We start from the raw sequence: 25047 nt of genomic DNA on the forward strand, positions 1-25047 counted from the left end.
GAGGTGTGTATATGGGGGAGGGGGTGTTGCAAGCCCTGCAGCGAGGCTGTGATTACAGGGACCTGTCCCTCCCGCCCCCAGCTCCCACTCTCATTAAGTCATTTTTTCCCCTGTTGGAAAATCCCTGTGCCCAGAGCTCAGGGGCTGGGGCGACCGCAGGCAGCTGCCGGCAACCACATGAGAAAAGGGGTGAGGGGGGGACAGAGCTGGGGAGGCTGGGGGCGGGGGAGGGGGGTATCCTGGACCAGCTCCAGACATGAAAGGCTCTGGCCCCCCTTGGGGGCTCAGCTGTGGGGTGATTAAGTTGGGGGGGACAAAGAAAGGGGGGTGGTGACTCCTCCTTCTCCTTAATGGCAGTTGCCTCCCTTCTCCAGCCCTGGCATCCTACTGACTCTCTCTTCTCCTGACTCCTTCCCTAAACTTCATTCAAGATATTTCTCTGACCTCTGCCCTTCTGCTCCTGGCTCTACTTCATCTTCTCCTCCCAGGTCTAAGAGTGGTGTGGGAAGCTTTTTTCTTTTCCATTCCAGGTTCTCTGTCCCAGAGCCTTATCCCTCTTTTTTTTTTTTTTTTTTTTTTAATTCCAATTCCATGCCTCCACTTTAGCTTCAGTTTGATGTGTATCTCATCATATTTAGAGCTAGGAAGGACATTAGACATCATCTAATCCAATCAACCTCCTCAATTTACTGATGAGCAAACTGAGGGTCAGAGAGGTTAAATGTTTTTCCTAAAGTCAAAGAGATCTTCAGTCAATCCAAGATTCCACCACTAAGCCACACTGCCTCATCTGCCGCTTCTTAACTTGCCCTCTCATTTTCTTCTATTCTCCAGTTCATTCCATGATCTGACTGGACTTTCAAAGATCTTCCTGTGCATTCCTTGCTGCCTGGGAGGATGAGCATAGCTTCTCAGTCAGATGAGGGGTATGGAAACACAGGAAGCTAACAGATCCTGAGCAACAGTCTACCACTTCACCAGATTAATTTCCTTTTATTCCCCCTATCCCCACCACTTAATTCATAAATTTGTGCTGGCACCTAGTCTCTTCTCTCTCCTCTCCTGGATCACTTTTCTAATAACCTTCAGACCCTGTTCATTCAGTCTCTCATTAGCCTTCCTTCTTTAGGCTACATAAGCCTAACTTCTCCTAGTCTTGCCCCTCGCCATCACCATGAGACCCTTCTAGTTGCTTTCTACCTTTTCCATATCACTTTTTCCATTGTGGGATTTAGCCCAGGCCTCAGGACCCTGGCCAGTACCTGAATTCAGATTGAGGATGGGTGAGACACATCACTTACTTCCCTAACCCCATCACTGGAAAACTTCCTCTCTCCCCCTCATTTTTTCAAGTAAGGATTCCTAATTTACTTCAAGATAGTTGAACCAATAGCTTTGTAGCCCACTGTGACCTATTGTATCATGCTCAGCATAATAATACTGGTACTTTCCCATATTATATCTCTAACTATATCTGTCTCCACTCTCCTGTGAATCTCTGCCTTGACTTTTCCTTATTCCAGCTGCTCTGTACTAGCTCAATGTCCTCTTTGAGTCTGGGGTCAGGGCTTGGCCCATCGAGGAGATGGAGTGAGGCACAGAGGTAATGGACAGCTCTGGAGTATAATAATGTAAAATCCTGCTAAAATGGTAATAGCCTACCTAATCCTCACTCTATCCTTCCCATATCTTCTCTTCCCCCACCTCTTAAACCAATGAGGCAGAGGAGGGATTGGGAGTGGGGGGGGGGGGGGAGCCCAGCCCCATAGCTTCCTCCTAAATGAGCAAGAGGAATGGAATGAACCAGGTGTGTCTGACTGCTCCTACCCCCCTCCCCACCCACCTCCCCCTTTCCACCTCTCTTCCCAGGGGCCCCACAGTTTTCTGTCTTCCTGGACTTTCTCCTGGAGGATGAAATTTTGGAGATTTGTCCTTTTTAAGTCTTATCCAGCAGATCTGGAAAATTAAGTATTAATGAAGTCTAGATATGCTAAGTGAATCTACTCCTTAAAAGCTGCAAAAATTTAGGACTGAGAAAAATGTGTGGGCTTCTGAGTAGTCCAATGAGGGCTCCTCTCTTAGCTGGCTGGGCAAGGTTGGGTTTGAAAGGGTTAGCAGAGTTCGGACATAGTCAAAATGAACAAAAGTCATCCAAACTCTGCTTTCATTTTCACCCAAAGGAGGTGGCCTAAGTCAATGTGAGGACATGGATCACCCCATCCGAATTGGAGATTAATCTTTGGAGGTGGATCTAGAGGACCCCACTTTTTGTCCCAGATTTTGAGGGTGGAGAAGATAAAATGAAACTAGCAATAGGGTTGCCACTGTGGATAACCTGGGATTTAAAGTGGAATTGGCTAAGACTCCTGGATTCTGGCCCTATCAATCAATAGTTTCTTCCTCTGTTTTTTTCTACCTTATCCAGGTGTTAGTTTACTCCTGGGATCAGATAATCATAATTTAGCTCCCTTTAAGACTGGGAGAAAGTAATGGGGGGGAAGGTTAAGGAGAAGAAAACTTTTTGCTCAATTATCTAGGCATATATGTGGATGGATGGGTATAAACATCTGTACATACACACAAACATGCATGTACAAGGTTATGGAGAGGGAAGTACTGAGATGAGCTGGCTGAATAAGGAAAACCTGGGGAAGAATAAGAGAAATAATAGAGAACTGGGGGCCTTTGCTGAGCACTTCAGTCTCCTCCCTGGCTCTGCGATCTCTACCATACTCAGTTCTAGTCCTGGGAGTGGAGAATCTAGACAGTAACATTCCAGACAGTGAGTCTCCCTAGCCCTCCCCTTGGCCCCACCTCTTGGCCCCACCTGCTCCCTGGGGCTCTGGGCTTGGCTATGCCAAGCCGTGCCCAGGGATTACCAACGACCCGCCTTCTTGGGGCCATTCCTCACATGGGTGCCTCCTGACTGCTCTGTTAGGCTATTGGGTACCTCCCCCCACCCCAACCAAACACATACAAATAATTTCTGCCTTGGGGGTATAGAGAAGGGAACTGAGGCCCGAGTGCAATTCCTGGGGCTGAAATTGGTGTATGAACTCAAGTAGTCAGGTTCCCAGACTGGAGCCCTAAGATAACAATACCAGGAGAAGGGAGAGGAGGCAAGGAAGGAAGTGCTGCCCGCTTCATAGAATCTCTGTTGCCCAATTGTCTCTATGTCTTTTCTTTAATAAACCTCTTCATTCCACTCAACAGAATCAGTGTTTTCTAGGGAGGGGATTTTTTGAGGGAAAGAGAGTAGGGAGAACTGATTGATTTCTGCACATATCTCACACAGCTCCCGAGTCCCTTTTTTCGGAGCCCTTTATCAGACTGGCAGAGGGTAAGAGTCCAGGTGACAAGGCGGGGGTGTGGGGGTGTGGGAACAGCTGCCGCTGTCTTCCAAGAGGAGTCCCCAAAAGCACAGGCTGGAAGACACTTTAGAGATCGCGCTGTAGCCCAGGCTCTTCTTTTTGGGAAACTGAAGCACGAGGAAGTAAGTGACTCGGCTAAGACTGCACAGAGGATTGTGGCGGGGCCCCCAAGTGTCTCCATCGCCCCTCCGAGTCTGCCAGATGCCCCCGGAGCCCGGCCGTGGAGGTCACTTGCAGACACTGACCCACTCGGTGATTCGGCACTCTTCGCAGACCACAAAGCAGCACCAGTGGAAGCGACAGTGGCACCGCTCGCTGCGCGTCTGCCGCAGGATGTTGTGCCCTCTCCCGCAGCACAGGCTCCCGCAGCTGTCCGGCCCCGTGCTGCTTTTGTTGCACAGCCTCCCGGCCGTGCCCGCCGAGTCCAGCCGGGGCTCCCGCTCGCAGAAATCCGGGGACTTTTCGAAGTAGACCAGGTCTGTGGGACTGGCTCGCCGGCGGGCGGGGGGCGACCCCGGGGAGGGGAGGGGTCCCCCAGCTGCGCCCAGCTCCAGTTGGCCGCCGTTGCGGTTGTGGGGCCGGATCAGAGTGGCACGCTGGAAGCGGGCTCGGAGGAGGGAGCCCACCGCTCGGAACTCGGGGGTCACCTGCCAGCAAGTCTTCAGCTGACAGCTGCCCGATGTGCCGTGGCATTTACACTTCCGGCGCATATTCTCCATGACTGCCTAGGGAAAGGAGGGGAAGGAGACAGGAGTGGATGACTTGGGTACTAGACCCTCCTCTGCCTCCCAACAGCCTCCTGAAGCAAGTACCCCTACTCCTTTGCATCAGCCTGATCCAGCTCCGCTCCATCCCCCAGCCCTCAACAGGAAGTCCTCTTTGAATCCCCTGAAAAGGGTAGGAGCATCCTGAGCATCCAGGGTCTGTGGACCACACCCATACAGGAAACAAGCTTTGATGTCTCCCAAATCATCAGAAACAGAAGAGGATGGTATTACCCACCGTGGGACTCAGGCTCATTCTTGAGGCCCTTTTCTCTTCACTATATACACACATACTTTGCCTTTTCCAAACCCTCTAGTCCTGTAGTCTGCTGATCCCTAATTCTGTTCCCACAAGACCAGAACCCAGGGGAATCCCCGGCTTCCTGCCCCCTCCAGTTCCCCACTATCTCTAATGGAATGAGGAGCCCCTGCTCTCCTCCCCTTCCCACCACTGCTCCCCCCTCAACAGCAGCTGCAAGGGACCGTTGGGGCTGGGGGGGTCTTTCCCCCACACTTCAGCCTGCTTTTACTTCCTGAGGGGGGATCCCCAATCCCCAGGGAAATCCCCAAGCCTTCCTTTCCTAGGTGGGGGGCAAGAACTGGAGAAGTTGGGGGTGTGGGCCCCGCCATGTCCCAGCCCGTAGATCTGATGGCCTGGCCTAGCTCCAGGATGTGAATGAAGGCTGTGGTGAGATACAGAAAGTCCCACTGCTTTCTTGAGGCCTTAGAGTCCATTTGGGGGATACCATGAGGAGGAACAAAAGATATTTCCTCCTCTTGGAATGGCCAGGTGAATTTGACTTTATTAAACCTCCAGTGACATCTGCCACACTCTCATCCTCAGTTTACCCCTTTCTAAAGTGATGTTTGAATGAACCACCACCAGAAAAAAAAAAATTTCCTCCAACTCAAAAACCAAGGATACAGAAGGGAAATGAATCTGAACAGCCTAGTTCCTACTCCACTCCCCAACTCATTCCAAAATGGAAAGTGAAGTAAGATAGGAGGTGAGGGCACCAATTCGTCTCAACTCCAACTGAAACTGGGAGAATAAGACAAACAATGGGATAAACCAAAAATAACCACCAGCTGTGCAATCATAGCCCTTGAGTTCTGGTTCCCATCTCTGCTACTGACTACCTGTGAAATTCTGAGTCACTCAACATCTCAGAATGTAAGATGGAGGCTTTAGAGAAGATGTTCCTTCTATCTCTAAATTCAAATAGCCTCCCAGACAGCCCTGCAGTTAGCTTCAGCATCTTAGACCACTTAGTAGAATCACAGCATACTTTGCATCCCACTCTGGAATATTATCCCAGATCAGAATAGCCATGAACGATGGCAAGGGTATGAGGACAAAGTCCAACCCTCCCGTCTGGGTCGTCCACCTTTGCTGTATCTAAGGTGAACCTCATATCCCCAGGGTTAGGAAGGTGTTAACCCTAGTGGACCTCTTGAAATGTTTGTAGCTGAAGCAGGCAGCATTAGGGTTCTAGGGCTGGGCTATGCCCAGGAATTCCCTGTTTTGAGGCCACATTAGAACAGCTTTGATGCCTCCCAAGTCCAGCAATTCCAAAACTGCTTCCCACCAGCAGCAGCTATTAATTAACCAGTTTAACAAGAAGTTGAAGCCATTGGTTTGGGGGATGGGAGGGCAAAGGTGCTAAAGCTAGGAGGAAGATCTGCCTGGGTGGAGTAGGGCTGGGAGGAGTTTGAAACTTCGGGTGCAACCCCCCCCCCCCCGCTTCCCACTGTGCCTCAGTTAACTCTCTCAATGTCTGGAAAGGAGCTTCCAATGATCTGACTCGAATGGAAGTGACACTAAACAGGACAAGGGAAGACAACTAGATGAGAGGAAATCAGGGAAATGGAGGGGTCAGGGGTCGCCACAATGGTGAGAAGGAGGGGAGGAAAAAAGGAGATTGTGGGGAGAAGAGACTGAATTGGAAAATGAATTTGGACTTCCCCAAAAGTCAGTGATGTCTGGTGGCCTGCAGTATACCTTGTACCTTGAGGAGAAAAGGATGAAATAGAGCAATGGTACATAATGGAAAGTAAACTGGCTTTGGAACAAAAGACAGAAAGTCTCTGAGTCTTTACAGTCCTTCAGAGACAATCTCATCCAATTTAATCCAAGAATCATCCAAACACCAACCCATGTCACTCAGCTTTTACCAGGGAAGGCTACGCCGGTCCTTCTTAAGATAGTCCACTCCATTCTGCAATAGCTCCATTCGTTAAATTTTTTTTCTTTCCTTTATCAGCACTGAATTTGTCTCCTTGTCACATCCTCCTATGCTTCTAATTCTGTTTATACTTTGGAGCTAAGCAGAACAAGTCTAATCCAACTCCCATGTTTTAACCCTTGGGGTACTTGCAGCCAGATATCACAACTTCCTCCCAAGCCTTCTCTTTCCAGGATAATTACCCCCAGTTCATTAAGCAGAGATTTATATGGCATGATCTCAAGGCCCTTCACAGTCTCAATTTTCCTCTTCTCAATATACTTTAGCTTCTCAAAATCTACCTTAATTATGTGGTGGCCAGAACTAAACACAACCCTGTGAGCATTGGATCAAGGTGGAGTCCAGGAGAACAAAGATCTGGCTTTGAACACTGACTTTACCCTTCGGCACACAAGTCTCTAACTACACTTCTGTAGGACTCCATAAAGTAAGGGAGTTTGTACAAACTCGGCAACCAAAATTCCATGATCCTCAAAGGACTTTCTGACCCTGGTAACTTGATCTATTGGACTAGCATTATGGGAACCACTAAACCTGCTCAAGGATGGTAGGAGTCTTACATCCTTAAAGAGGAATGCAGTAAAAACCATATTGTGTGTTTTGGGAAGCGGAGTGGGAGATATCAGAGATCATCTAATCTAAGCTCCTCATTTTACAGACAAGAAAATAGAAGAGAGACAAATTGATTTGGCCCTTATCACACATTGACAAAGAAGGGATAAAAATCAAATCTCCTGACTTCCAGGCCAGTGTTGGAAGCTTTCCCACGTACTAGGTAGGGGAATCAAGATAACAGAGAAAAAGGGAACAGCAGGAAGAAGAGAGCAGGAAGAAGGGGAGAGCCAGTCTAGGAGTATAGTAAGGCTTGAGGGAATGAGATAGGGTTCCAAGGAGCAATAAGAATTTATCTAGGATGAGCTCCAGGATTTTGGAGCCGGGCTTCTCACCTGCCTCCCAACGCGGTTATTATGGAGCCGCATTCTGGCATGAATATCCCTGTGTGGTTCCCTGGAATCCAAGAAGTCCCTGGAAAATCTCTCTCCAAAGCTGACATCTGGGCTGCAGCCCCCCCATTCCCAGGCATCCTGAAGTCCAGAGGCAGCAGGGGGTAAAGCCGGATGCTCCGGGACCCCATGGCTCATGCCCTTGCCCCTCTGTAAAGCATCCAGCTGGAGTTGGTGCAGCTTCTGCCTGAAGGCCTCCTCATCCCCCCGACGAGCCTCATCGCAGCCACAGGCCCTCAGCTTCCCCAGGGCACAGGCATTGGACACGGCATGGACCACACCAGCTGCTGCAATGGCATAGGCAAAGGCACTCTCTCTGAAGCCTGCATACAGAATGGGAAGAAGGGCACTGTCATCACCACCCAGTCAGGGTCTTGGTAAAATGGGGAAAAAGAAGTTGGTTTTCATCACTGCAAAGAAATGTTCTCCATCATCCTCAGAATGAATTCAAAGATTCTTTATCTTTTTTGTGGTACGGATCATTTTGGCAATCTGGCAAAGCCTATGAATCGCTTCTCAGGATTATAAGTAAAATAAAATATTTAAGATTACAAAAAAACATTATATTGACATATAGTTATCAAAATGTTTTAAAAACAAATCCATAATCTTCTGAAATCTATCCCCAGACCCCATCCCAAGTTAAGAATGCCTTTATTCTCCAAACAACCATACCCTTCAGGTGGTCGTCCTTCTGTTTTAACTGCCATCCTTCTCTTCTGGCCTCCCTCTAAGATAGAGGTATTTAATCTGTGATCCACAGATTCCCATGGGAACCATAGTTAGATTTCAGGTGAACCATGAACTTGAATGGAAAAAAAATTCCCCAACTTTTAGCTGAAATTTAGCATTTCTTTCAATCATGAATGTAGACATTAAACATTATTATGCAAAGGGGTCCATCATATTTATATATAGAGAGAGATTAAGATCTCTGGTCTAGGATATCCTTATTCCCTTGACTTCTCCTCACAGATAAAAAACAAAAGACCTTTTCTACCTTTAACACAGCTGAGATAGAATAAGGTTAAAAGAACACTAAAACATAACCTGCAAAGGAAGATATAAGGCTTATGAACAATCACCATTTGCAAATGCATAAAATTGTTTGATTTCATGAAAATCAGAGGCATTGTGGTACAAGGGAATGCTCTCTGGCTCTGAAGTCAGAATTTAGGTTCAAATTTCCACTGTCATTTTTTGCCCTTGTGATATGAGGTGAGTTACTTGACCTCCTGTCCATTAGTTTCCTCACCAATAAAATAAATGTCAAGTCACTAACATGCTCTAAATATGGGATCATGCTTGATAAGTCTAGATTTCAGCTGTGAATCTATCCTTCTTATCAAAAATCCTTTCCCTACTGATCAGTGTATCCAAAGGAACCAGTAGCAAAAATGACTGGATTCCTGGAAAGTGACCAAGAGAAAAGACCTGATGGATGAAAAAGGGGGAATAACCATTAAGAGCAACCAGGCTGCCCACAAAGACCACAGGATGAGCAAAACCTAGATGGTCCAGGTGTACTAGGACAGAAGTGTGCATATTGAAAACTGCATGGTACAATAGACAAGGAGGATCAGAGAAAGTTAAACACAAGAATAGCTTTCTATGAATTGTAAACTTGACCAATAGAACTTTGTCTCTTCTTTTTGTTTTTGATGTGTTTTTTTCCTAGCAACATTTTGTGATCTTTCTTTAAATTCTACCAAGTCTCAGTGGGATTAAGTAAGGAAAGGCAAGATTATTTTTATTTTTGTTTTTATTCATTTCCTATCGCTGGAGAGCTGGGAGGAATCTGAGTATCCAGAGGATCAAGGGAGGTTCTAGTGGCACTGGAATTTGGAGAGGTTACCCCCACAGATCTAGGATCAGCTTATTAGAGAGTAAGGAAAACACATAGAGAAAATTAGGGGTAAGTTTATATGTTCTACACCTTATCTAGCTCATTTTTTGTTAGCAAAGAAGGTTTGCATGTCTGTACATTTTAAATACTATGTAGGGAGTCCAGCCAGACTGAACTGATTTGATGTGACTTTGTCCTTGACTTCCTATGATACCCACCCCGATGAGATTTTGTTCAGAATGTCCTCTCCTTAACAAAGTGTGAAATTCCTATCACAAGGTAAGCTCCTTTGTGAATTGTCCATTCCTTACCTTGTCTTGAGTTAACCAATTAATAACACATCAGGGTGATTAGTTAATTCACAACCTATTCATACATCTGGGCTCCAAGAAAGAGTGGCAAGTATTCCTCAAAGAACTTTCCCCCCAAGAAAAGGGGGGAGAAGAAAAAGGACTTTCTAATACAGGAGTATTTATAGCCACTCTTTCTGTGATGATAAAAAATTGGAAACTCTGGGGGTGTCCAGTAACTGTATTTTGAAATGGCTAAACAAACTATAGCACATGAATGTGATAGAATCCTATTGTGCCATAAGAAATGATAAATGAGGGTTTTTCAGAGAAACCTGAGAAAATTTGTATGAATAACACAGAGTGAAGTGAGCAAACCTCACTTTTATATTTTATTTGTATAATAAATTTATATTTATATATAACAATTTATATATTGTTTTTTATATAAAAACGCTGGCTTTTTATATATAAGAGAACAATTTATATAATAACAGCAATTAGTAAAAACAAACATTTTTGAGAGACATAAGAACTCATCCTAGCACAATGACTAACCAAGATTTCAGAAGGAATGACGAAATATACTGAAAGAGAAACGATAGAACCAAGATGCAGAATGGGACAAATATTTTTGGACACTACCAATGCAGAGACACATCTTGCTTATTTGTTCAAAAGATTTTCTCTCCTCTCCAAAAAAAAGAAAAATATGGGGAGAGAAAAAGAGAAAGGAAGAAGAAACAGATTTGTGTTAGTTCACAGTTAATAATTTTTAAGGGAGTGTAAGAAGCAAAAGAGAAGAGAGAAGCTAGACAGATATAAACTTATTTCCATAGAGAAAAACATGGGAAAAGAGGGCCACTTCATGAAACTCTACATTCTGAGAAACCATACTAGCAGTGTTCTTCAACTAGAGTGCCTGGACCGAATGGGATTTGGGGCTTAAGATCAACAAGGAAGAGCTCCATAATGTGAAGGAATAAACCCAACCCTTGCCTTCAATTTGAATTATGAAGACTATGCAGTTCAACTCTTTAGTGACCCCAAATTCTTTCCTTTTGTGGAGGAGCTTCAAGCAAAGGGTGGAGCAGCTGTGTAGGTCTCTGGGAGAGGTAAAGCTCATCAGAGGGGGAAGCTTGTTGAAGTCTCGAAACTCCCTTTGGGAGGGGAGTGTTCAACCCCAGAAGAGTACTACAAGTCAAAAAAACTATATAGCCCTTTGGGGAATATGAAAATTACTCACGAACTGCAAGAGAGATGTCTTGACTGTTTATAGGCATGGGTGTAAGCAGTGGGCTTGTGTGTGTGTGTGTATGTGTGTGTGTCAAATGAAATAAAGTTTATGTTGTAGCCAACATTTCCTTAGCCTGAGTGCTGGTATGAGCATTAAGGGGTCTTTACTTTTTATTATGGGTATCCCTAGGAGAAATCCTCAATGGGGCATAAGCCAAAGAGAAAATCAAGGTGGAATCACCAAGACTGAACCAGTCTATGTAGATGCAGAGTTTTAGTTCCTCTACATTGCATCAACAAATATTAAGCAACTATTGTATACAAGCCATACTTGATAGTTACTGAGGGAGGAATAAATTTTAAATATGTCCCCCTGACCCCAAGGATCTTCATGCAATGGGAAGATATGACATAAGTACAGGTAGCTATAAAACATAATATCACACAATAGGTATATTAGCAAGGCACCACATACTATATAGGCCTCCTCTTCCTCCATTTTCTCTCTTTTCAATACCCCAAAATCTAATGCTCATAGTAGGTTCTGCGATAGGTGGTGAACAACTGAAGAAGTCCCGCATCTTAAGATTAAGAAAGGACTAACTCCACCTAGGGTAATAGGATAATACATTTAAAAGTGTGTGAGTGATCCTTTCTTTGAAAGTCTGGGGTACTGCAGACGTGGGATATTATATACATCATAAGATTCAGGATATGTGCTTTTTAGTTTGGAACTTTTTTATTTTTAAAAATTCTTTTAAAAAAAATTCTTTATTATAATGGATAACCAGGTAGCTCTAGATCTGGAATCAGGAAAATCTGAGTTCAAATTCAGTCTCAGACACTAGCCATGTGATGCTGGATAAGTTACTTAACCTCTGTTTACCTATCCTTCCTTATCTCTAAAATGCAGATAATAATAGCAACTACCTCCCAAGGTTGTTGTGAGAATCAAATGAGATAATATTTGTGAGATTCTTTGCAAATCTTAAAGTGTTATGTATAAATACTAGTTATTCTAGCAATAATTTTTAAATTAAAGAAAAAAATAAATGAGTGAAGCAAAGAGAAGGCAGTGATTAACCTAAAGAATAAATAACTAATGGTGGAATTTTAGGCATCTATAAAAAAAGAGATTTTTGAGCAGAGAGGCCTTCTTGAATTTCCTGCAGAATGATTTATCATGACCCCACTTCTAAGGCTGACCCTTTCCTAATTAATTTTATACATCCTTCTTGTCAATTTTTCACCCACCCACCAAAATATCTCTTTGAAGGTCAGTCTTAAGAGAGCAAAGAGAGAGGGACTACAAAGTTCTCTTTGCTTTTATTACTAAGCTTGCAGAGAAAAATATTCCCCTCATTTTCTGTAACTACCTAAATCCCTACCCTACATTCAGACTGGCAACATGAAAAGGGCACATTAAAGAGAAACTGGTTGTAGTCCCCAAAAGTGATCCTACTCCTAAGTATTTATACACTGTTTTTTCAAACTACCTTGAATTTTTTATTTTGTATTTTATATATATATATATATAATGTATGTCTATATATTGCCTCCCTTAATAGACTATTAATTCCTTAGGAGTAGAAATTGTTTGGTATTCTTTTTGTAGGATTTCTTCTGCATTGATGTCCCCACTGAAAACCTCTTGAGTTTTTTTTACTTCGATTTATCCAGCTCTAGGAAGAGAGTGGAGAGAGATTGTTCCTTGCTCATCAATCTGATACTTTGGGATCAGGTAAATCTGGAAGCCTAGAAGGGAGAGAGGCAGAGTGGAAAGGGGGGAAGCAAATCCCAAATCCAAGTTTAAAAAAAATTGAGTTCATTATAGGCTCTGAAGCTTCACCAATTGACCAATATTTCTAGAACCACTGGGATCAAGTTAGTTCAAAATGGAAAAAACAATATATAAAGTAGGCTAGATGTTTGAGGGAAGGTACTGGAGAATGGGTCAGCTGAAATAGCCCAAAAGTTGGGGGAAACTGGAAGGATGCTAGTGAAAAGAGGAATGTGAAAGCACAAAAATTGACAGAAACACACTTCAGTTCATTCATTTTTCCATTCACTGAGTACAGACTATGACTATTCCCTTAGGACCGAAATGAGGCTCCCTGTCTTACATTCTCTCACAGTTCTGAGATAACATCGTGGAAACAAGAAAGTGATTCCCACAGAGACACCAAAGTTAGCTGGAAGTCAGAGAAGGCACAGGCCTAACCATACCCACACCTCCACTTTGGTCATAATCTGATCTCTATTGTTATTTCCTAGAATAATTTTTTTAACCCTGTCCTATGTTCAAATCTCCCAGATCATCACAGGATTTGAGCCCTAGAATTATAGACTATCTCCTAGGATGATGGGAGGGTCACCCCATTCATCCCCTGACCTCCAGACAGGATGGCCCCTCACAGCTGGAGACAATCCCAAAATGATTCCACATTGTACTTCTGTTACTTATTAGACCCCTAATACTTTACTGGGGATGTCCCTGATATCTGACCTCATTCTTTCCTGCTGCAGTTTTAACCTATTTAACTTATTTCCCTTCATTCCGGAGCAACTCTGTCTCCTCTGAACAGTAAATCCTGTATAATAATAAATATTTGGAGCCTTTATTCAGTTATTCCTTGCTCTTTTTTTCCCCCTTCAGACTAAAAAAAACTCAGCCCAGTTCCTTTTTCCTTTTCTTATGAGAAGGCAAGAACAACCAACAGGGGTGGGGAGGAAAGGATTGTCAGAGAGCCTTCATGCAGAGGCTACTTGGGAAACTGCCCCTAAGGTGCTGGGGCTGGAGGAGTCTAGCTCCCAGAGGAATACACCTAGTATTTTTCCCATGCTTTCATCTGTCAGTCTCAAAGAACCTTCCTGGATGCTGGCGGGCATTGTAAGCCTGCTTGACAGGCAGAGAATCACAGAACATAAACTTTGAGATCTGGATGGAACCTTAGAGCTAATCTCATCCACCCCTCCCTCGTTTTGCAGATGAGAGAAATAAGATCAGAGAGATAAAGTGTCTGTCCAAAATCAAACATCTACTTAGTGGCAAAAGCATATAGGGAGGGAACTCAGGTGTCCCCGGGATGTGGGAGTACTCAGTTTCCTCCATATGCTTTTTGCTGCATTTCTATTTTTCAGTGAGACTTCTGAAGCTAAGTGTCATTAAATAGACTAGGTTTCCGCTTTAGTGATAGTTCACACAATACCGAGGAGTATGGAAAGCCGGTAATTGGGAATCCCAGGCTGTGCCTTTGGATGTCACAGAGGTTCTTCTTAGAAGGAGGGCAGAAGACAGGGAACAGCCTTAGTTGAAGGGGGCTTGGGAATATGACACAGGGGAGAAGATCACTTTCAACCTTGTTTTATATGATCCTTAGGGTGAGACATGATGAAACTTGAAAAATATGGGAGGCGGTGGAATAAAAGCAGAGAGGGGGGAATTTCATCCGTAGGTGGCTGGAGACTGCCCTCTCCCACTCCCTGTAAGCTAAGCAGCCTGAGAATGAGAAAGAAATATGGGGACTGTCATAAAGAATGAGACACTGTGAGGTATAAACAGAGATAAAAGAGACAGAGAGAGGAAAAGAAAGATAGGGAGTAAGAAGTTTCCCCGAGACCAGAGAGGCCTCAAACTGCAGGGGGAGACTTCCTCGCCAAGATCCTTCCTCCCTAACGCATCCCTTCTGGCCTCGGGGATTTAACTCCGTCCCGAGGACTCTGTCTTGCTCACTCTATCATTTTGAGATGTGCTTAGTCTCACTTAGACTGTATTCAGGTGTCAATTTGTGTGAGGGAAGCATTGTCTGCGGATGAGTGTGTGAGGTCTCCGCTCCTGGTCTCTCACAGGAGAGTCTGATGTTGTAGCCTGGCTAGTCTGCCCTAGCTCCGGTCCCTGGGCCCCAGTCCTGGGCCCGGACTGTCTGGGGCAGATACAGGCAGAGGGCCAGCAGGCCAGCTGGTGGGGGAGAGGGGTGGGGCAGGGTGGCCAGCTGGGCTGCCTGGAGGGAGAGGGGGAGAGCTCGTTAAGACGCACAATTAGCTGTCCTGCCTTTGATCTGAGACAGGGACTGCCAGGGTCTAAGTAAAGTCAGCTGCAGCTTCTAGCCCCAGCCAATAGCCAGGAGGAAGGGGGGAGGAAGACAAGCCAGGAAGGAGAGATGAGGGGACCGGGAATGAACAGCTGGGGAGAGGGGGTCAGGGAAAAAGAGACCCTGAGCTCACTTTACTGCTCCAGACCCAGGTCAGAAGGAGCTGGAGATATCAGGTGGCCATTCCTTGGTAGGGACACTTGGCATGTGTGTACGTCCCTGTGTGTCTGTACGTCCAACACGTGGGGATACTTAGGCAGAGACTGTTCATGTAGGTGGATGCACGCACATATGTGTGCATGTATGAATGTGTGCGACCATGTGAGTCAATGGTGCCTTCAGATCTGATTCTTCTCTTGCATATCTTAACAGGTCTAATAATACTTGACATTTCTATAGCGCCTACTCTATGACTTGCTCTAGACTAAGCATTTTACAAAACTGAACACAATGCAAGGGACACCGCAATGTTCTTTTCTGTTGAGAAAAGGGAATAAGCATAATAAGCACTTGTATAGCATCTATAGTACGTCAGGCACTGCCCCCTAAGCATCCGATCCTCACAACAACAACCCTTCAAAGCTAAGTGTGTTACTTATTATTATTGTCATCTCTGTTTTACAGTTGAGGAAACAGAGGTTAGCTGAGTTGTTCATGGTCAAAGAGCTAGTCATGAGTGTCTAAAGTCAAGGCTGAACTCAGATTTTCCAGATCCAGCCCTCTGTACACTGTGGTGGCCCCTAGCTGCCTCTGTCACTCTGAGGCAGAGAGGACCGTGCAATGAGCGCTAAACATGGAGGGAGAAGACCCGAGTTCAGATTCCTACTCTGACACTTAATATTTGTTATGACATTGGGTATTTCACTTAAACTTCACTTTTCTCATCTTTAAAAAGAAAGGATGAGTTTAGATGGCTTTCAAGATCCCTTCCAGTTCTACATCTCTGATCTGTAAAATGAAGGGATTGGACTAGATAGTCTTTCAGTCCTTTGCCCTTTCCACCTATGATCCTCTATAGCCATCCCAACACCAGGATGCCTGGGACTGGTCCTTACTTCAAGTCCTGGATAATCCTCCCCGTACTTTAATCCCCCTTTCCAAGAAGGTCCCTTCAGCCTTTCCTAAGAGCAGGGAGATCCAACAGAGTTCTATTCTAAGAATAGATGCTACAAGAAAAAAGAATCAAGAGCTTTATGAAACCTAAGCTCCCTGTCTTTCCTGTCCTGAGATCAATGAGCTTCAGAATCTAACCTCTTGGAATAACGTGTCAGTTTTTTCACCTTCTCCTGCCTCTTCTTCCTTACAGCTCCTCCCTCTGCCCCATTTTCTCCAACCTGAAAGGCATTAGGATTTGGGAGAGGGTAATCCTTGTGCCAAAGAAAGACCTCACACATGGAGTGAACTAGATATATGATGCGGCCTTAAGCAGGAAATCTAATAGTAAATGGCTCCCTATAATAGTTTGGGACACTTTAATGTATATACAATGGAAGGATTGCTATCAGGAAGTATTTACTGCTAGGGAAGGGCTTTCAAAGGGGGAATAATAATCGCTCCTATTCCACTTCTATCCAGGGCCACAACCCATGTTAGGTAAATGACACAGGTAACTTGTGATTTCATTAGTGTAGTGAACCCCAAATGCGGGACTGCAATTGATAGTTTTAAAGAGTTGTCTGCCAAGTCACATAGCCAGGATGTGTCAGAGGTACCACTCGAACCCTTGTCTCCCTGATAGGAATAGCTAAGTATGATGGTTAGAACATTGTATCAGGGATAATCAAGGATACAATGTTCTAACCATCACACCAGGCTATGAAAGTAGAACAAATGAAATTTATATTTTATAGATGAGAAGATTTGGGTCCCATTTCTTTAAATGATTTGAAAAATTAAATAAGAGCTTTTTGGAATTTGAATTCCAACCACAGTATTCTTTCTGCTATAATACAAGCCTTCCTGAATAGTTATAGTTCTGACCTATGATTCCTGATGCTGTGAGTTTGTTTTCTCATAATCTTTTCTCCTTTGATTTTCATATCTTCTACCTTCCCTCCACCGCTCCTTCCTGTTGACACTGACCACAGCCTAATTCTGATTGATGTCTCTCTCCTCATAGCTTTCTCTCATTTCTCATTTCCTCCTGGTTCTACCTTCAGCTTCCAGGTAGCCTATATAGCTTAGCTTCTTAAACTGGTTCAATCCCCTATATAGAGTCTTATAACTGAATGTGGGGGGTTGAAAAATTATGATTTACTATCGCTAAAGATTTGGGTTTTATATCTATTTTATATACTCATATATCAGATGCCCAATCCTTGGTACAAACAGTTGGTATATATGTATGCCCCTGTGTGTCTGTATGAACAACACATGAGAATACTTATGAAACAGTTATATATAGGGGTCATGAGTGGAAAAAGTTTAAGAAGACTTGACCTACAAAAATCTTCAAGTTAAATAATCATCCCCATTCCCACTTCCTCATCCCACATCATGTTTTGCCCAAAACCTAGGACAGGTTACCATGAATGCCAAAGAACTGATGAGAGGTGAGTTTTAATGGTAACCTTGAACAAACAGTTACTTCTATTTTCTCATACGTAAAATTAAGCTTTACATATATTGAATTACTTGTAGTCTAGGGGAAGGGATAGGGAAAAGGGAGGGAAAAAATTTGGAACACAAGGTTGCAAGGATGAATGTTAAAAATTATTCATGTATATGTTTTGAAAAAAAAACTTTAATTAAAAAATTAAAATTTAATTAGGTATCTAAGTTCCTGTCATGGTCAAACTCCTAAGACTTCCAGGTCTCCTTTTCTTTGTTCTTCTAGATATTAACTTCCCCTTCCTCCCCCACCCCACCTCAAGTTGCTCTCTGGCTACCCTAAACCCTCATTTCAGTATCCTATCATATATAGATTGCCTTCCTCCAAGTGATCTGTGCACCAAAATTAATATCTCTCCTATTCTCCTATCAAGTGGAATTCAAGTCTTAGAATAATTCTTAATGAGGTGAGGGTGGCTGATAGCCCTTAAATTTTACATTAAAAAAGGAACTTGTGAATCTAAATGCATTTTGGGAAGAAGCTATGGGCCAGAAAAGCCAGAATCAGCTACTGACCATTCCATTTCCCTAAGGATGCTGACCCCATACCTTTAGTCAAAGAGCTCATGTGATATTCAATGACAGTAGGAAAAGAGAGAACATATTCAGACCAGGGAGACAGACAGTAAAAATGACCTTTTGGGTTCATTTTTCTGAGCCTCAAGTTTCAACTTCCCAAACACCTGGCCATGGATAACTTCCCCACAGGAAATGAGTTGTTCAGAAGCAGCAGAGACAACCCCTTGCTAGGCTTGATCACCAAAAATCAAGGAAGGCTTCAGTTAGGCTAGACCAAGAGGGGTCTTCAGGGGAGCTTGTGACCTAAACTAGGGAAAGGAACGCAAAAGGAGGAGGAACAAAGAACAAGGACCTCTTAGTTTTCTTGGAACCCCAAGAATCAGCTTTTCCAAAATTTTTCTAGTGTACCCTTAAGCTAAGATAGAGTCAAGAAGGATCTCAAATCGAGAGCAGGAGACAAGATATTTTTGGGTAGGACTGGTTCAGGGGGCTGAGGGCACCTGAGGGAGCCGTTTCCTGCTGGCTCCTCAGCTGGTTATCCAACCCCCTCCTCGATCCTGGGTGCGGCCCCCCTCTCTGGCCAGCCTCAGCACGTTTAGCACCCCCCCTTAACCTTCCCCACCACCACCACCCCAGCTTGCCTCCTGCTCATTAAACTGCAGGTGAACTCGGCAGCATCTGGCAAGAAGCCAACCCCCTCCGACTCCGCAGCTCTGGACTCGCCCCCAAGCTTCAAAGCCACTTCCCCCAGACCCCTGAGCTCCAGTTCTCAAGAGGCCATCTGGGCTAAGCCTACGTGAAGCAGGATGCCTGGGTGCCCCCCCCCTTCCTCCGCCCTCACTAGATTAAGAAAGGACTAGACAGTCACCCCTCTTCTAGGCTCCAGACACTATTCTGCTTCCTCTCTGTCCTCCCTTTCCCCCCATACACACGAGCGACCTGGACTCTTCAGCAGAGTGGATATTAAGGGACATACAGAAGAGCCAGGGGATTTGGAAAAGGTGGAGCTAGAGAGCCCCAGCCAGCCTGAGATAAATCGGTTTCTTGCCCCAGTTTCTCTACCAATATAATCCGCAGAGAGAGCTACAAGGTCCTGGAATTTGAGGATGAGAAGGAATATGTCAAAGGAGACAGACAATCAGACATAGAGGAGGCAAGAAGTCAGAAAGACTAGAAACAAGATCCAAACGGAGAAGGAGAAGGGAAGGAGGGACGGCCCACAGACAGAGACAAGAAAACTAGCAATGAGGCACAAGGAGGAAGGGCGGGGAGGGGGCGAAATACCGAGCCAGAGACCGGTGGAGAAGACAACCCAGAAAATCTGGGAGGGGAAGAAAGGCCTGGTGAGGTGAGTGGAGAGAGAGGAGCTGAGGCCGGAAAGCCGCAGAGATATGAAAGTCTGAAGAACCTGTCACTTCGTGTAGGGGAGCAGAGGCCACAAAGGGCGCGGAAGCAGGAGGGAGTCAGAGAGGTGGGGGCGGAGGGGCAGCGAGGAGGCTGGGCCCTAAAATGGGCCGTGCGGGAAGGGGAGGCCCAGACAGGGAGTAGTTGGTGGGGGGGAATTTGAGGGGCCACCGTGAGCCTCCTCTTCACTGGCCCTGTGGGCTTTGCTCCACGCGGGTTGGGTTCGGGTGGGGGGAAGGAATGGGGGGGGGGAGCCTTTGAAAGCAGCTTGTCTGGAGCGCGGGAGCCGTCTGGATCGGCCCCGGGGGGATTAGATCGCGGCTACATGCCGCCACACGCGTGTCGGGCTGGGCTCAGCCGGGCAGAAACACAGCCCCGGGCGGGCGGGGGAGGGAGGCGGGGCAGGAGGAGGGAGGCGGGCGGGGCCCGGGGCTGGGCTTGGGGGTGGCTAGGGCTGCTCCCCATCCTAGGGGTCGAAAAATGGGTATGAGAATGGCAAGAAGGAACTGGCTCATTAAGCTGGCCGTCCACGTCCAGGGTCCTTCTGACAACCAGGTGGAAGCCTAGAGTTTGTCCTCCCCGCCTCTGTCCAGTCCAGTCCACACCTCCAAGGGATAGTTTTTCACTCCAATTTTGGGGAGCACCCGCTTTTAAAACGAGTTTGGTTGGCAAAAGGCCTAATCTGTCCGAATATACCAGTATGCTGTTCCACGATAATACTGTCCACTCTTCCGCTGATAAGAGGGACCAGTTTAATTAACCAGGCCAATAAAACATGAACTTGAAAGGAATCGATGAAGTCTTAAACCACATCAGTCTGGGAAAGGCAAGTATGAAAAGTAAAACCAGGAAAATCCCCTTCCAGAGAAGTCAGTCAACTTGGAAGCAGAAAGCTGGATGGGAATCCTGACTAAACTTCCTGTGTGACTCTGGGCAAATGGGAATTTGACCTGGTGATCTCTCAGGTCCCTCCAGATTTCAATTCTGTTTCCAGCTTCCCCCATTGAAGTTCTATCCACTGTCAAAGAGGATCTTGCCATTCAGTAGAGAGATCTTTCAGTGCTGAGAAATTTATGAATTTGATGTGCAAGAGTACAGTCAAGACTCATCTCTCCCAACCCTTCTGAATCCAGAGAATTTCTTAAGAATAGGCGACTTAGAGCAAAGAGATTTGTGCATTAAGGTGGGAGAAATGCTAGATGAATAGATGCTTCATCCCACCTCTTATCAAACTCCAAGTCATGAATGGGAGATTATCACCAAATTCAGGCTTCTATGGTTCTATCCTGGCTCTAGCTAAAAGCTAAAGTAGGTTTCCAGGTGCCCCCTTTTACCTTCTGCATCCCCCCTTGCAAACAGCCCTCCCCTTTTCCTTCTTAATCTTAAAAGGTAAAGATAAACTACAGAGGCCTGAGATTTTTTGGCCAAGGGAATAGCAACCATATTTCCAGAGCCCTACCTCACTACATCCATTTTAAGTAACCCAAGTTGGCTTCATCTCCCCTAAAGAATTAGGATAGTTATTCGGGATACTTGGATCCCTAAACTCTGGACATTTTATACATTCAGTCCCTTCCATGTAATTTAGTTTGTTCCTTTGTCCTCCCAAATCAGAGCTGTCTGGAATCCGAGTAATATTTGAGTTGAGAAAAACAGGAGGGGAATAGGAACCACTAAGAGTCAGAAGCTTTGAAAGACAGAGAACTAGGAGAATATAAGGACCCAGGGACCAGAAAGCCTGACCCAGTAGGAATCAAGAGTAGGGAAGGGCTAGAAAGCAGAATGTATGTGGAGTATGAGAGGGTGTGGAAGTTCCAGAGGCTGATGTGGTGCTGAGGGAGAGGAAGGATGAATTTACCTCTGCTGAAGATGGGACTTTCATAAGGGATCTTGTTTCGGGTCTCCAGGCTGGAGCAGTTCCAGCGCTGGTCCCGAAACTGGTGTTGGCATTCATGTATGGCAATCTGAATGCCCTGGATGGCGGAGGCTGCCACATCCGGGTGGCGCACGCACACTTCCAGTTGGCGTCGGCTCAGCCCTGGCAATGTCAGGCACACCGTGTTGGCATTCAGCACAGGTTCTGGTGGCAGTCGAAGGCCCAGAATGTCATTTGGTTCTGACCTGCAGGTATGGGGGATACGGGAAAAGTAGGAATCATCAAGTAGGCCTTGAATTGAGCTAGGAAGTCAGGAGAGCAATGACACGGACTGTTTCTTAGACTTACTTATCTCATACATATAAACATATGCACATACACACCAAATCTAGACCTCTCCTCAGTTCCTTCCATTTCCCCCCCACACTTTCTACTTTGACTTCCCAAATGATAAGAACCTTCCATCTCATATCTCACATAAAACTTGGGTTCTCACTTTTCATGAAATATTGTTTATAGTTATCTATCCTGGTGCCATCTCTCCAAATTAAGGGAAGGATAGAGAGCATATCTTATTCCAAAATGGGTTTTCTCCCAGGAAAGCCCAGTGCTAACTCACATAGTAAGCTGCATTAAAGAATGAATGAAGACTTCAACAGAACCCCAAATATTCCCCACAACTCTCCTTCAGAATTTCCTCCCTAATTTCTTCCTTCTCCTAACCACTTTCTCAAATACAGCAGACAAATACAAGCCCAACTTTCACACTCACACAGATCACCTCCCATTGATTCATACAATTTACAGTAATCACACCTATAGAGTACAGATAACACACTATCTCTCACATACTTCTAGAGACAAGAAGATTTACATGGGGGAGGGGGGTACTGACATCCTTAATATCAGCACCTTGACTGGATTCTGAATTCATTATCTGAAATAAGTATCACACACACACATTTATAGACCATAAACAGAATAAACTCTCCCAAGGCATGAATAATATAATACTCACACATTTTCAGAAAAACTTTCAGAGACATCTATTTTCAGAAACATAAGGAGCCAAGCCACACTCAAAACGGGAGAACTCCCTTCTGTGCCCCCTTGCTGACCCCACCTGGGGCCGCCTCTTTTTCCCCCACCCTCATCTCCTAATCCCACCCATGGGGGAGATCTTCACAATGGAGAGGGCGGGATTGTTTCGGGGTGCCTTTCCCGAGAGTCCCCTTAATCGGAAGACATTAACTAGGCACGATTAGGAGATTGAATTTGGCGGCTGCCCCCAACACTGAAGGACACTGATAGACAGTGAAGGGTCTGTCTGCTTTGGAGCATCACCGGATGGGTCCTCTCTGAATGTTCCTCTCTCCCCAGGGAGGACAGCTCCTCCCCTCAGGCCCCCACCCCAGTCGGGGTCCAAGAAGATCGTCCCCTGGCCTGGGCACACCACTCACTCTCGAGCAACGCTAGCCGAGCCTCGGGGGTCTTCAAAACTCTTCGGGAATCTTTAGTGTCCCGGAAGGCGGGGCATGAGGGAGGCAGGGAAATAGAGAGAGAGGGGGCGGGGGTCTCACCTGGGCACGGCTGCGGCCAACAGGAGCAGGAGCAGCAGGAGCGCGCAGAGCGCCGGCCGAGACCGGGCCCGGGGTCGGGGCCGGAGCCGGGGGCGAGAGCGGGCGCTGCCCATGGCTGGGCCGGGGTGAAGGGCTTAGAGCCCGGCAGGGCTGGCGCGCTGCTCCGCGGGCGGGGGGCGGCAGCGCATGGTCCGCCGGGACGGGGGAGGCAGACCCGGCGAGCAGAGCTAGCGCCCGGGCGGCCGGCGGTGGCTCTGACCCTCTGGAGATTCCGGCTTGGGCTCGAGCTCTGGCTCCAGCTCGGGTCAGGGCTCCAGGGGCAGACGCCGCCCGCCTCCCCGCTCCATGGGGCAGCGCCCCGGGGCACCGCCCTCCGGGGGGGCGGGCGCGCGGGGCACCTCCTGGCAAGGGTGGACGAGGGGATTTCCCCCTTACCCCCTCCCCTTCCAGAGGCTCCTGGCGAAGCCTGAGGTGTGCGCTGGGGAGGGGGAGGGGGGGAGGAAGCCGCCAGGCACAGTTTAGGGTGGAGGAGTCAAGGGGCAAGGAGCCGGCAAAGAGCTGGAGGCTGGAAGCCGCGAGGCTGGACTTGCTAGGGGTTCTGAGCTCTCAGCACCAAGGGGCGTAGCGGTCTGTCCCTCCGTCCCTCTGTCCCGAATCCCAGTGTATAAGTGACTGTCCTGGCCCAGAGGAACTCAACCGCCTCAGCCTCCTCCTTCCCCCGCCACCCCATTCCCCCACACAGCTCACCCCACTCCGTCCACCCCTCCTCTCCCCCTCCACCCTCAGCATTTAGTACTCCGGCTCTACCTCCTAGTGACGTCACCGACCGGGATTGAGGGAGGGGGGCGGAGCAGGGGGGAGGAGAAGGGTGGGTGCGTGCGGGTGTCCGAGGGCCACAGAATCGGCTTCAGGCTTCGGGGGGAGGTTGGACAGCGTGCACGTGTAGAGAGACACGGTGGATGTTGGCGTTTCGGCGTTTGTTTGTGGGCCGAAAGGCCTCTGTTTGTATTTATGACTGTCACTGTGTGAGTTAGAGTTAGGTCGGGAGTTGTGTTTTTCTGTGGGTGTGTGATGTCAATGTGTGTTGTGTATGTGCCTGCGTGTGTCTTCCCTGCAAAGGCAACTGCCGAGGTCAGCCTCCCCCTGCCACCTGCAGCAAGGGCAGGAAGTCGGGGCTGGAGAAGTTGCTCGGAGTACAGTCCCTCCTCCAGCCAAGAGCCTGCTCAAGAAGGACCCTAGCGGTGTGTGGGCTGGAGGCTAAGCCCGAAGTGGGGAGGCTTGCGAGTGCCCTGGTCAGTTGACCAACCTCGTTTTCAGCTGGTTCCCTATTGGAAGAAGCGGCAGTCTGATAATGTTGGGGGGGGGGCGACCCCAGGGTGTATTCTGACCCATAAAGGAATGGTGAGCTCTCTGTTCCCATCCCCTGCTGTGGAGATCCTCCATATAGAGTATTATGGATATGTATATGTTGCCCAGAGGTCCCCGGCTAAGGAACCAATTTTGGAGAATCTGAGGGTGAGGGAAGGGGGGAGACCCGGCTTCTATTTCCATCTTGGTCCCAGTTTACTGGGGGGCCTGGGATGAGTGCCATTTTTCATAGTACTTCAATCTCCCCTCCTTAAATGGGGATGACCCATAATAGGCATGCCACATCCCTTCCTGACCCCTCCCAACATCACCATCTCCTTCTAAGAAGCCCCTCTTGGCTGAGGAAAGGGACTGCTTGAGTCTCTGGGCTCAGAGACAAAAGGGGCCCATTCCTGGAATCTCCCTTCCCTAGGGAATCAGTTGGAGGAAAGGGGGGGAGGGACAAACAGGGAGGGACCTTCCCAGTATCCAGATCATCAGGTGGTAGGGGCAACATGAGCGGGGAAGTTTCCTCCATCCTCCCCTTCCCCCGCCTCAATAGGCCCTCCAGCCACAGCAGCTGTCAGGAATTAAGGGCTTGAGGCTGCTGGGAGGGGTGGGGGCAGAGGGGGAGAATGGTGGAGGGCAGTGGTTAGGGAGAAGTCTGGCTGGACAGCAGGAAAACAGCTGGGGGCTGGAAGCAGTCTGCGTCAGCAAGCCTTGTCTGACCTTGACCCAGCTCTCTGCAGACCCCCCACTCACCTCTTCTCTCAGCAAGCAGGACAATGGCATCTTTGGCCTAAGAGACTGAAATGTCATCCAGAAAGAACAGAATAGAAGAAGACAGAGCAGTCTAGGACAGC

The 25047-nt window shown here is 46.8% G+C and overlaps 1 protein-coding gene across 1 annotated transcript; it reads right to left on the bottom strand.

Annotated features, from left to right (window-relative positions):
- Positions 1–2616: 2616 nt before the first annotated feature.
- WNT10A (Wnt family member 10A) lies at positions 2617–23625 on the bottom strand. Its single transcript, XM_031958037.1, has 4 exons — positions 22838–23625; positions 21240–21502; positions 7329–7708; positions 2617–4096 (listed from the first exon to the last, which is right to left on the bottom strand). Exons 1-4 carry the CDS (start codon positions 22948–22950, stop codon positions 3599–3601), a joined length of 1254 nt encoding a protein of 417 aa, XP_031813897.1. The 5' UTR covers positions 22951–23625; the 3' UTR covers positions 2617–3598.
- Positions 23626–25047: the final 1422 nt, after the last annotated feature.

This window comes from Sarcophilus harrisii, chromosome 3 (assembly GCF_902635505.1).
Source record: "Sarcophilus harrisii chromosome 3, mSarHar1.11, whole genome shotgun sequence".
In the NCBI taxonomy this organism is placed as follows: Eukaryota; Metazoa; Chordata; class Mammalia; order Dasyuromorphia; family Dasyuridae; genus Sarcophilus; species Sarcophilus harrisii.